This window comes from Entelurus aequoreus, linkage group LG01 (genome assembly GCF_033978785.1).
Source record: "Entelurus aequoreus isolate RoL-2023_Sb linkage group LG01, RoL_Eaeq_v1.1, whole genome shotgun sequence".
Classification (NCBI taxonomy): domain Eukaryota; kingdom Metazoa; phylum Chordata; class Actinopteri; order Syngnathiformes; family Syngnathidae; genus Entelurus; species Entelurus aequoreus.
The window spans coordinates 9,980,475-9,994,919 of NC_084731.1; the positions used below are offsets into that span (position 1 = coordinate 9,980,475).

A 14,445-nucleotide genomic window follows, 5' to 3' on the forward strand; every position below is an offset into this window, starting at 1 on the left:
TACTCCGAAAAATACGGCAAGTAACTAAATAGTTACTTTTCACAGTAACACATGACTTTTTGGTGTAAGTAACTGAGTTCCTTTTGAAATAAAGTAACTAGTAACTGGGACTAGTTACTGGTTTTCACTGCTGAATACTCATGCTGGTCGACTCAGCTGCTGAAATAGATTATTGTAAGTCTGTGTAGTTGCAGGTTTGCTACATAAACCTAAAGAGTGTTTACTTGTCACTAAAAGAGAAATCAATTACTTGAATGCATTAATTGCTATAGAATGCACCTGCATGAGCAGCAACATTTAGGCAAGAGGACATAGAGTACAGTCATAGGAGGCGCTATTGATAATGAAATGGCGCTGAGGATCAGAGATGACAATAATGCGAGCTGAGGATTACGGAGCATTAAGTGTGTGCATGGGTCTTGTTGTCTCCTTACATGTGTAGGAACAAGGGCTGCCGGATAGGCCAACTTGTGGTGCCTCCACATCCAGAAGGAGAAAAGGACGACAGCAGCCAGCCCGATGACAGGAACCAGGGAGTAAAGCAGCGTGCTGAAGAGCTGAGGCTTCTGGGGAAATGGGTTGGATGTAGCTGTGAAGAAAAAGAAGACAACACGAAGCTTTTATTGACAAAAGCGTCTGTACAATTGTGCCACAGATGTATCACGAGTGAGGCCGTAACCTTGCAAACGCAGCTTGCTACTGCACTAAGGGTTCATATAAATGCATGAACTTACATCCACACAGCAGGACGAGCAAATCCATCTTGTGACATCACATAATCCTCCAGCCTAAAATAACAGCGCTGTGAACTGTGTCTGACCTCTGCAGGAGCTTCAGGGCGGTGCCTGCTGGCCCTGCCTGCCCACCTTTTGCAGGGTGTGACACGCAGATCGCACCTTAATTCGTTCCAAGCTACGGTTGTCATGATACCAACATTTCAGGAGTGGATACTGATACTTTTGAATGTCCATGAGTCTCAATACAGTACTTATGTGACAATATGATAGAAGTTAAAAAAAACAAAACTAAAAAAAACTAAAGTTATGTAATTTAAATGTCACTATTTAGTGTATTTCAGTATTTAAGACCACTGTGCTTAAACATATTTTAGCAGACAATTCTAATCGCAGTACAAGCTGCCAAGAGGCAATTTTACATTAAAAAAAGAAGAGTTGTGGCCCAAAGCCTCCCGTTATATAAAAACAAACAAAAGTGTGTTTATTATAAATATGGTTATACCATATTTTTCGAACCATAGAGCGCACCGGATTATAAGGCGCACTGCCGATGAATGGTCTTTTTCTTCATATATTAGGCGCATTAAAAGAGTCATATTATTATGATTTTTTTCTAAATGTAAAAGACTTCCTTGTGGTCTACATAACATGTAATGGTGGTTCTTTGGTCAAAATGTTGCATAGATGATGTTTTACAGATAATTTTCAAGCCGCTTTCTGACAGTTGCTTGAGGATGCGCCGTTTTGTGGGCGTTCTTACTTACGTGGCTCATCTTCGACAGCGTCTTGTCCCCGTCATCTTTGTTGTAGCGGTGTAGCGTGCAAGGACGGGAGTGGAAGAAGCGTCAAAAGATGGCGCTAACTCAGGGGTCGGCAACATTTACCACTCAAAGAGCCATTTTGGCAAGTTTCACAAACTAAAGAAAGTAATGGGAGCCACAAAAAAATTTTTAAAATTTAAAATGAAAAACACCGCATACAAAGCTTAAACGCTTTGTGCTATGTTAACCAGGGGTCTCCGACACACGCACCGGCACGCACTGTAATGTGGAAATTTGATGTTAGTGCAGCCCGCGAGTTTTGAATGAATGGCGCTTGATAGCGTCATACTTGCCAACCCTCTCATTTTTCCCGGGAGACTCCCGAATATCAGAGCGTGATGACACTGCATTTGGCGCCCTCTACAGTCTGCCCTAACAGTGTACCTGCTCGGCCACACGTAGAATGCAATTTCAGCTTGCTCACGTAAGTGACAGCAAGGCGTACTAACTCAGCAGCCACACATCTTACACTGACGGTACCAATACCCAGAATCCCATGCAGCCCTAACTCTTCCGCTCAACCAACGCACGGAGAGGGGGGGGGGGGGGGGGGGTTGATGTGTGGGGGGATTTGGTGGTAGCGGGGGTGTATAATGTAGACCGGAAGAGTTAGGGCTGCATGGGATTCTGGGTAATGGTTGTGTTGTGTTTATGTTGTGTTACGGTGGGATGTTCTCCAGAAATGTGTTTTTCATTCTTTTTTGGTGTGGGTTCACAGTGTGGCGCATATTTGTAACGTAACAATGTTAAAGTTGTTTGATACGGCTACCGTCAGTGTAAGCTGTGTGGCTGATGACAAAGTATGCTTTGCTGTCTCCTGTGTGTGCAAGTAATAACAACATGCAACATGTGGCTGGACTGGCACGCTGTATGTAAATGCTATAGAGGACAATTACTGCAGTGCAATTAGGGCACGCCCTTTATTTAGTAATTAGAGTGTAAATAGGATTATTTTTTCCCTGGGAGTAATCTATGAGGGACACTGAGATCCATAAATCTCCTGGGAAAATCGGGGGGGTCGGCATGTATGTAGCTGAGCCGTATCAGAGTGGTCAAGGAGCCGCATGCGGCTCCGGAGCCGCGGGTTGCCGACCCCTGCGCTAACTGTTTTAATGACATTCAGACTTTACTTCAATCAATAACGGAGCAGCATCTCCTCATCCGGAAACAACCACACCAGATATGTGTCCTGTGAAAAACCGCCCGACCGGAACTCTCTAATAACTAAATTTCTTGGGTGAATAATGTAAACTCACTACACCGGTATGTTTTAGTGTTTTAATGGTGAGTTTACTGACAGATATAAGTAAGAACTTTACACTACTTTATATTAGAAATGGCAACAGCGGAGGATGAATGTCCCATATAGCAATAAAAGCTAAAACGAGTGTCAAACTTTGTGCGTCGTTCTTAGCATTTGAATGCCAATAAAAGCTAAAAAGAGTGACTGTGCGTCAGAGGACACAAAGTCAGACGCTCTTTTAAGCTTTTATTGCCGATCAAATCCTAATAACGGGCCCAATTCCAACAAGTGTTTCCTCCGTGCACACACATCCCCGCGTCAAGACTGCAATGGCGGACCTGCGCTAAGCATCTCCATTTCCTGTCCATGCTGATGAGAGCTTCAAAAGGTAGTCACCTGAAATGGTTTTCCAACAGTCTTGCACAACGAGAGTGTGCAAAGCAGTAATCAGAGCAAAGGGTGGCTATTTTGAAGAAACTAGAATATAAAACATGTTTTCAGTTATTTCACCTTTTTTTGTTCAGTACATAACTCCACATGTGTGACAATCTACAATGTAAATAGTCATGAAAATAAAGAATGAGGAGAAGGTGTGTCCAAACTTTTGGCCTGTACTGTACATGAGCATTTTGGACTTGCCACGCCGTGTGTGTGTGTGTTTGTCTGTTTGACAGTACATAGTACATACTGTAGGCGGTTGACTGGTGTGTGTCACTCTGTGGGGGCGTATCAGGTGCATACAGGAACCGCTCGTTGCACATGTTGCCTTCACAGCAGCAGAAGAATACATCAGGATTCTCCTTCTTTTCCACGCACTCGTTGCTGCAAGAGAGAGCAGGAATTAAAGTATTAAAGAAGCGTTTTATCCATAATAGTACAATCAAGTTGTAACACAGTGGTTGACTGTGTCCATTAGGAATGGAGATGGCATCCCTAACCCTTACCCAAACACAGCAGTTGGACGGTTTTCAAGATTTTATCTGTAATTTGATATATTATTTGTAATTTGATGTTGTAAAAATGGAGTCATGGCAGATTTCACAGCTTGGAAGCTATCAGCAGAGAGATGTCTATGAATGTTCTCATTCATCCAGGTCATTGTAATTCAACTGGACTGTTTGGTTTGTCTTCGAAGTCATTTCGCCTCTCATCCAAGTAGGATTCATCAATTTATGCTCATAAATTGATGAATTGTTGAGTTCAAAATTAAATGACAATAAAAAGGAAGTCTATGTCTAAACTTGGATTGGTCAGATCTAGTCTTAGTTGTTTTTCTCACTAAGATAGGGCGAAACCATCCTTGCCCAGGCACACCCTCCTGGTTTTGGAGTATGAATATTTGTCGTTTTGGCACCAGCCGTTAGACTATATCTGACCGATCTAAGTCTATGAGCATGAACTGATGAAGCCTACTCGGAAGAGAGGCGAAAAGTCTTGTAAGACAAAACCAAACAGTTGAGTTGCGATCGATTGAATGCCCTGATATCAGCAGAGAGTAGGGACGATGTTCGAAAACCGGTTATCCCGATTGTTCGATAAGAAAAGAACCGATTCCATGGATTCGAATCCCTTTTTTGAGAAACGGTTCCCGTTATCGAAGCCACTATAGTAAAGAAAAATATTTGGTTCTTTATTCGAATCGCTGGGAAGGAATCCCGTGTCACAGGAAATGTCCTGTGGCACGTCACAGGAAAGGACGTAGCTCAGTCATTCGGCGGCAGATACAGAAGCAGTAACAACAATGAACCGGAAAAAACGCTCCAAGGCATGGCTTCACTTTACTAAGAAATACAACGAGGAAACGGCTATCTGCAATTGTTGCCAGGCTTCACTTTCCTGTAAGGGGAGCGGTACAACAAACATGTTGAAACATGTTCAGGCCGTACCTAACCTGAAGGTTAGAGAAACGTGTCGTGGAGAAGCAGCGACAGAGATGACGAAGCACGCCCCTCTTCCTCTGCTTCAACCTGCAGTCCCAGTGATAGTGCCGGTGAGTAACTAACGTTAACTGTTGCCAGGTAATTTCCATATCTGCTCACTTGTAGCCTTTAGGCTAAAATAACGTTACCTCTTATGTCAACCAGGACTGCAGTAATGTTAGCTAGACTAACGTTACCTAAGCATAGTCAGTGGCTAACGGTAACGTTAACGTTAGCCTTTTTGTATGTGTCTGATAACGTTAACGGTATCTTGTAGCCTACACCACTCCAGAGTTTGCAGGTCTGTCTAATAAATAATACAAATGAATGCATGTATTTTTCTTTGGTGGCCCAATTAAAGGGGCACTAACAGTCAATATTTATTTATTTTATTTGATTTTTTTCTGAAAAAAATATAGGTGAAGGCTGCCAAAAGTGAGTTTTTGTTAAACCAAGTATTGTGTTTTTTTTTCCATATACAACAACCTATCTGGATTCGATAAGGAATCGGTCGATAAGAGGATTCGATAATGGCATCGAAATCGATAATTTCTTGACAAACATCCTCCCTAGCAGAGAGCATACCTTATAAAGTCCTAGCTCATGCCGCAGCTAAAATACAATTCCCAAAAGAAGAATAAAAAACTTTTTTGGACCATTTTTAACTCTAATTAATGTATGAATTATTTTTCAGTGTAGTACACCTGCAATACAGACTAGTGTACATTTTTGGATTCAAATATCTCAGAATAGCAAAGTTATGTGTAAATATTAGGGCTGGGTGTTATAGCTGAAAACTGTATCACAATGTAAGTTTGTTTATATTGGTCGATATCTATAATTATGATTTTTTATGACCTATGGAAAATATGGACCAGGTGAAAAATATATTACATTTTGACATTTGTATTTGAAATGTAACTTTTCTCTGATTATAATCCCCTCAGCTATCAAGGCAGAAAGGAAAGGAAATGTCAACACAACCATGGGAACACTCAACTGATGTAAACAAACTTCTAAAATAAACACTAAATAAATAACTTTTTTTAAATAATGGTGCAAAAATAAGGAATATGTAAGAAATGGTAAACGGGTTATACTTGCACAGCACTTTCCTAACTTCAAGGTACTCAAAGCGCTTGGACATTATTTCCACATTCACCCATTCACACACTGCTAACTACGACCCATCAGGAGCAAGGGTGATGTGTCTTGCTCAAGGACACAACAGATGTGACTAGGTTGGCTTGATAAAGCGTAACAAAATAGTGCAACGTGTTAAATTGTAAAAAAAAAACAACCTGGGATGGAGAATTTTTGGCAGGTTTACTGCCAGGAAGTTACGTGGTCTGTGTAACATTTAATTTGGTCTGTTATTATTCTTTAAGTATGGAAGTTAATTTGGGTTATGCAGTAATTATTATATAAATATTATTAGACCACATTAATAAATTTACATAGCACATTTGTCATATTTTGTTATTTGTTATTTTTGGAACACAGCTTTTTTATGGACCTGTGTAGCACATAGAAATAAAATAAACAAGAAACCTATCAAAAATGTAAAACTATAGCAAAAAGGCATAAACTAATGAGAACTGTTAAAGCAAATAATTATTAAAGACACAAATATTTCCCTTAAATACATAGTTTCTTTAGCCTTTTTATTCACCTACTTCTTTATAAACAACATAATGACGTCAACAACACCCAGCAAAATCGAAAATCGAGTTTTCAGAGAGGATTCTATTTGTGGTCAAAATCGTGCAGCCTTACGAACTTAATACACTCAATTAATTCTGAACATTTGAGCTTCCTTTCTTTGTTTCCGTGTGTGCATGCGTGTGTTTTACTTTTTTTTTTATTGTACCGACGCTACTTCACACCTGAAGTTCCTGACATTGAGAAAATTGGTAGTTTGCAAAGTTGTGAGCATATAGCACAATACGCATGGCTGACAACACTTCTCGAGAGGAGGATTATTATTATTATACACGTATACATGTCCACACACACTTGCCATTCCCTTTCTGTTGTACAAGTTGAAACAATAATAACATAATCGACACAGTTTCAATCACTCTTACTCTTTTTTTCTAACACTACTTCATTAGATAAAAGCCAGAGGAAGTGGCAGCCGCCTTCGTCTCTTTCTGGACTCTCCAGGGAGGCGGGAGGAGGCTGTGCTAGAGTTTCGACTGAAGGAAGCCGCAAGTGATATCACACTGAAGGAACAAACCATACTGGAGCAACGAGCAATTTGTTTATTCTCCATTTCCAGAAGATAACCTCAGAGCAGTCAGTGCTAATTACAAATATATATAGGGCGTGGTGAGTGTGTCTGTGAGCTGCATGAGTGCTGCCAGCAAAGGTATTAAGTTCATTTTCATTTACCGTTTGATTGACTGGCTTACTACTATCGGCCCAGTTCTACAATAGTATGAATATTTTTTAATGCCCCTGGACATCGAGTTAGGGAAACATCAATGCCAACATGTTCTGGGACAAAGCACTGAGGCGGAGCACGGGGCAGCATTCGAACATGGTAACAACTGTAAACACACGTCCAAGACAACACTGCCAAATGAAGAAAACTGAAAGTAAAGGTGATGGAGTGACTATAAAACTGCAACGATTTGGCCCCGTTGTCAACAAAAAATGATAAGAAAAATTATGTCAAGTAGGGCTGCAACTAACGATTATTTTGACAGTCGATTAGTCAACGATTATCTTAACGATTAGTCGGATAATAAAGCGTTAACTTATTAATTAGCTCTAATCTATCTATTGATTGCTACACACAGTTGAAGTATTTTTAGGCATCTGCTTACCAACAACAGAGATGACAAATTAATCCGTAAATATACATTTCCACTGTAAATGTGCTGCTCATTCAGCTGTTACAAAAATTAAAATGACTATTAAAATGTTGTCCATTTAAAAAAAAAAAAAGGAAAGGCAAATTGCTAAAAAAAAATAACGATGGAATTGTTACATTCTAAAATGTATCATTTCTGAATCGTATTGTCCTCCATGCATCTAGATACGTATTGAATTGTCCTCATGTTGGAGAGATGCACACCACAAATACATACCAGTGTTGCCCATAAACTGCCAAGATACCTGTGGCGGTGGGGGCGTGGCTATGGGCATGGTCACCATGACATCATCGAGTAATTTGCATAATTTACTACACTGATATGATTTTCTCTAAAGAGGCTCAAAAAATGTATACTTACTAATTAATGATAACAGTTTTGTTTTAAACGTCCATCCATCCATTTTACAATATAATTACAACACTTTATGTACATATTTATATACAGATTTGAACAATAAGTTATTCACTGAAATATATTTATTAATTGTGGTTCTTACAAAAAATATATCTTATAAAATATAAAAGCTAATATGTAGAGATGTCCGATAATATCGGTCTGCCAATATTATCGGCCGATAAATGCGTTAAAATGTAATATCGGAAATTATCGGTATCGTTTTTTTTATTATCAGTATCGGTTTTTTTTTTGGTTTTTTTTATTAAATCCACATAAAAAACACAAGATACACTTACAATTAGTGCACCAACCCAAAAAATCTCCCTCCCCCATTTACACTCATTCACACTCATTCACACAAAAGGGTTGTTTCTTTCTGTTATTAATATTCGGGTTCCTACATTATATATCAATATATATCAATACAGTCTGCAAGGGATACAGTCCATAAGCACACATGATTGTGCGTGCTGCTGGTCCACTAATAATACTAACCTTTAACAGTTAATTTTACAAATTTTCATTAATTACTAGTTTCTATGTAACTGTTTTTATATTGTTTTACTTTCTTTTTTATTCAATAAAATGTTTTTAATTTATTTATCTTATTTTATTTGATTCATTTTTTTTAAAAGTACTTTATCTTCACCATACCTGGTTGTCCAAATTAAGCATAATAATGTGTTAATTCCACGACTGTATATATCGGTTGATATCGGTATCGGTAATTAAAGAGTTGGACAATATCGGCATATCGGATATCGGCAAAAAGCCATTATCGGACATCCCAACTAAAATGTCTCTTAAAGCTCTGCCCCTTTAATTAGTGCATACTAAATAATTTAACTTTAGCCTACTACTACAACCATATTATTTACCAGCAACATAAAGTGAAACAGAGGCAGAGGTGTCCTGCCACAGTCAGTAACAAATAAACAGAAAACAGTAGTGGTCAAATACAAATAAGGCAACAAGAGAAGTATCCTACACTTCTCTTTTGTAAAGTAAATCTGAACAGCCGATATGGGCATCTACATCAACTATATGATTTGCCTGAGAAGCTGGACAGGACAAAAAAAAAAATATATATATATATATATATATTTTTTTTATTTTATTTGTGGCGGACGTAATTCTTTCGTGGCGGGCCGCCACAAATAAATGAATGTGTGGGAAACACTGCATACACACACACATTTTTCCTAAGCATACCTGTCATAGCAGTTGATGTCGTCCAACCAACAACCTTGCTTGACTACCTCCACAGTGCCAGAAGAATTCTTCCATGTGGCGAAGCAGTGCCGCCTCTTGTCCTTATCGCCATAACATGGCTCAATACCACTGCGATTAGTGCGCTCCTTCTCCCAGCTGGAGTTGTAGTAGCTGCACTTCTGTGTATCCGAGCGGCCCAGGATTGCACCTGGCGGGGAGAAAGATCACAAACATTCTCACTAACAAAAAAGACACTTTTCTGAAGATATTTTCTGTATGGCAAAAAAAAAACGTATTCCAATTGGCCACCGACATGCCACTGTGGTTGAGTTGAGATGGTCATCTGATTGATCTATTATTAAAAAATAAATACGGGACAAAGAAATGCTAAAAGGATATTTCTCAATTAACCTCTTAAGGCCCAAGCTGTTTGTTTACATGCATTTTTTCTTTTCTTTGCTATTTGGGCTTATTGGACCCTAATTAGAATAAAAACTAAAAATCATCTTTTTATATGATGTACTTAGTCCATAAGTAACAAACGTGTACTTCATGTGTAGTGACATGCTAATTTTTATTTTTACAATTTTTTTTTTTCAAATTCCATTGTATGTTATACTCTTCTGACACCACCAGATGGCAGTATACCGTATTTTTCGGGCTATAAGTCGCAGTTTTTTTTCATAGTTTGGCCGGGGGTGCGACTTATACTCAGGAGCGACTTATGTGTGAAATGATTAACACATTAGCGTAAAATATCAAATAATATTATTTATCTCATTCACGTAAGAGACTAGACATATAAGATTTCATGGGATTTAGCGATTAGGAGTGACAGATTGTTTGGTAAACGTATAGCATGTTCTATATGTTATAGTTATTTGAATGACTCTTACCATAATATGTTACGTTAACATACCAGGCACGTTCTCAGTTGGTTACCGTAATTTCCGGACTATAAGCCGCACCTGACTATGTTGGACTTTTAAAGAGGATGTAGGATAAAGTGACAGAAATTGACATTTTTGTAATAATAATAATATAATAATAATGGATTAGATTTATATAGCGCTTTTCTAGACACTCAAAGTACTTCACAGAGAAGTGAGAACCCATCGTTCATTTTTACAACTCATTCATTCACCGGTGTGAGCGGCAAGGGTGTCCTGCCCAAGGACACAACGGCAGCGATTTGGATGGTAAGAGGCGGGGAGCGAACCGGCAACCCTCAGGTTTCTGGCACGGCTGCTCTACCCACTACGCCATACCGCCCCAAATACATCAGGAAGTGTTGTGTAAGACAGTGTTAAAAATAAAACCATCAAAAGCAATGTGCTTTTGTATAAAGTTAAGTTAGGTCAGTGTTTCCCACACATTCATTTATTTGTGGCGGCCCGCCACGAAAGAATTACGTCCGCCACAAATAGATTTTTTTTTTTTTTTAAATTTAAAAAAAAAAAAATTTTTTTTTTTTTTTGTCCTGTCCAGCTTCTCAGGCAAATCATATAGTTGATGTAGATGCCCATATAGGCTGTTCAGATTTACTTTACAAAAGAGAAGTGTAGGATACTTCTCTTGTTGCCTTTTTTGTATTTGACCACTACTGTTTTCTGTTTATTTGTTACTGACTGTGGCAGGACACCTCTGCCTCTGTTTCACTTTATGTTGCTGGTAAATAATATGGTTGTAGTAGTAGGCTAAAGTTAAATTATTTAGTATGCACTAATTAAAGGGGCAGAGCTTTATGAGACATTTTAGCTTTTATATTTTATAAGATATATTTTTTGTAAGAACCACAATTAATAAATATATTTCAGTGAATAACTTGTTCAAATCTGTATATAAATATGTACATAAAGTGTTGTAATTATATTGTAAAATGGACGGATGGATGGATGGACGTTTAAAACAAAACTGTTATTATTAATTAGTAAGTATACATTTTTTGAGCCTTTTTAGAGAAAATCATATCATTGTAGTAAATTATGCAAATTACTCGATGACGTCATGGTGACCACACCCATAGCCACGCCCCCACCGCCACAGGTATCTTGGCAGTTTATGGGAAACACTGTAGGTTAAATTAAATTATTATTATTTATCTTACGGTATATCAAAAATTATTTGAGCAACATTTAATTGAAATATTGTCGGTGTGGCCCTCCAGCAGTGCTCAGGTTGCTCATGCGGCCCCCCGGTAAAAATTAATTGCCCACACCTGCTCTAGTGCGACTTATATGTTTTTTTTTCCTTCTTTATTATGCATTTTCGGCCGGTGCGATTTATACTCCGGAGCGATTTATAATCCGAAAAATACGGTATTTGTTTTGAAGAGCTACAATGGCCTTTAAGAAAACACAATTTTGTATAACTCCTGTGCGTTTGCTCTGCTCCCGTGGTTTGTTTGCGCAAATGTGAACACAAACAACACCAAATAAGCAGACGGAAACTACTTCAAAAGCAGGATTGTGCAAAATCACAAACTTAATCGAAAATGTCTACCAAATTCCAACGGGATGAAAGCGCCTTTATTTATTTCTGTTTCCTCTGCCTCAGACTAGACGTAACCTTTGTCTCTGTGTGAGACCATAACACAGCAGCAGTGACTCGCTGCATTTTTAAAAACACCGCTGATACAACCAAAGAAAATCTACTTTATAAATCACCTCGTCTATGAGCATTTCCATTTGTTGACACAAAACAAAACATCAGTATGGTTTTTCTTTTGGTTCTCGGTACAGTGATTCACAGGGAAGTGTCAATGATCAGCGTGATCATGAAGTGCATATGACTAGAACAAAAAAGTGCACATTTCCAAGTTAAATGGCCACTGAGTAGGCTTTTACTGAATGAGACACCCAGAATGTACATGAAAATAAAGAATGTGGGATTTACAATATTCAGGCATGTGATTTGACCACCATGAAAAAGACTGAAAACATTTCCGGGGGTCTGGGTGACGAAGGCAATTTAACATGCTAAAATTAACAAAGACAGCACCATTTGAAGAAAATATTTTAGTGTTTAAAGACATGAAAACATCATTAATAGAACATACATAACCCAATTATAATAATGAATCACTGTATATGGTTCAGTCCCAACAGTATTTAGTCACTAATATTTACATCTTGTGTTCATTTCACATCCACAGGTGTCACATTGATCAGTGTTATTATCTACAGTTTATTTACAGTATTACCACATTACTTCAGTTCACTTCACACATTAGCTTTCTCGGAGAGCCCTAACATGAGCTTTCCTTGCACATTTCTGAGCAGCCTGCATTTTCCTTTTGGTCTCTGCTTTTGTAGCTTCTTTTGTGGATTTTTGGATAAATATAACAAAATACCAAATGTAAACATTTCATTCTTTTCGCCAAAATAGGATATGAATTTATGAAAATAATTAAACATGTTTAGTATTGTTTACTCATGTTTGAAAATAGGAAATAATAATAACGTGAGGACACTGACATATTGCATGAAACAAGTGTGAAAATATTTACCTCCAAGATTGTTACACCACTGACAATAGTTTCAAGAGACTACATAAGAACTTAATATTACAAAATAGTATTATATGCAAATTTATTTCAAATAAATTGTTAACTGGATTCAATAATGCGACTCTTTGAATTTCTGTAATTTCATAATATACGTGGCTTTTTATTTTTAGAAAAACCCATTTATATTTCGCAAAGCAATAATTGGTTAATATTTAAAACAAACATGCGTATTTCGCAAGCAAATATTTTTTAGCTTACCTCATTATTAACAACCCTGTCTGCAACTAAAGTGGGTTGTGGGTGGATCTTTCCTCTCCATGTCACTTTCGGTTGACATCCAAAAGTACCAGCTAGTGAAAAGTTTGTTTTCCTTGCTTCAAGTTGTTTCATATGTTTTTGGCGTTTCGCATGTACTTCCAAAGCCTTGAAACCTCGTGATCCATAGTCAATATTATCATGACACCACGTGCACAAAACCTTTCCGGGACGATCGATTTTCCGAATAAAATCACCGAACAAAGTCGTAACTTTCTTCTTCCCAACAGTATCAGTGATTTCCCTTTCCATCCAGTCCCATCGAAACTTATTTTTGACATGTTTATCAATTTCTTTTACTCGTAAAGCGTCCTTTCTCTCGAGAACCGACATCGTTTACATATGGAAAATGGCGGTATGATGACGTTATTAACGTCATCATTCATAACAGATGTCCTGATTGGTCACAAGGAACATATCGACCAATCAACTACGGCGTAATATAAACTACGTCTCGAATCTTGATTTAGGGTCGGAAAAAAAAACGGAAAAACGGAAGATAATTTTTTTTCCCCCCCGAGATTAAAAAAGACGGAATACCGACTTTAGACGGAAAAATCACATGCCTGAATATTAGCTATGAATGATAAAACACTGAATATTGACAACATATGAATGTCACACACCCTCTCGATCGTCATTATTTACAATCAAGAGAAACACAACAAAAATGCAACAAACACAGCGAAATATGAACGCATAGGGTAAAAAACCTCCACCTACAATCTGATATACAGTATCTGATATATATCAGCTTTAGAACTTTGTTGTAAAAATCTCCTTCCGCGTCTGTCCCTGACACCCGCATTTCAGGCTGGTTGCTCTTGAAACACTCTGTGGAAACGCTCCCCACCCACACTGCTTGGTGCCTCGTCTGAGCTGCTGTGACTTAGATGACCATGGACCACATTGGAAACAAGCCTTTTGGCTTATTGTGCCATCCATTTGCCCTTTTAAAGCATTACATGGATTCAATTCTTTAAGATGTCAATAAACTTCTCAATCAATCAATCAAACCATAGTAACTAGTATATCATGGAAAAGCGCAGATTCCAAGCATTTAAATACTTTGTATAGTTACGGTCATTAGAAAACATCACTGCACATCATAATGGCAGCTACACTTTACATCTTAAAGTTCTAAAAAAATTATTTTGGAATGTCCGGCGGGCCAGATTGAAAAGCTTAACGGGCCTTAATTTGCCCAGGCCTGGTATAGGCCTGGGCAAATTAATAATAAATCTTATTTATTTATGTTTGTGTACCGTTACACCCCGACATACAGACTACCGTAACATCAACCGTTCACCGAGGGACCCCATATCTATCCACCTCTCAAAGACATGCATAAATAATGGATGTAATTATGTTTTATTTGGCAAATACATGTCCTATATTATATGTACTGCGTA

At 38.0% G+C, this 14,445-nt stretch overlaps 1 protein-coding gene across 2 annotated transcripts in view; it reads right to left on the reverse strand.

Annotated features, from left to right (window-relative positions):
• The window catches only part of LOC133648070 (activin receptor type-2A-like), a 112,113-nt gene that overhangs the window by 53,953 nt on the left and 43,715 nt on the right, over nt 1-14,445 (reverse strand). For both annotated transcript variants that reach the window (XM_062043850.1, XM_062043853.1), the window contains exons 2-4: nt 9,211-9,418; nt 3,490-3,623; nt 435-589 (exon numbers count right to left, since the gene is read on the reverse strand). In XM_062043850.1, the coding sequence (XP_061899834.1) occupies nt 435-589; nt 3,490-3,623; nt 9,211-9,418 (497 nt within the window). The remainder of the gene's footprint in view (nt 1-434; nt 590-3,489; nt 3,624-9,210; nt 9,419-14,445) is intronic.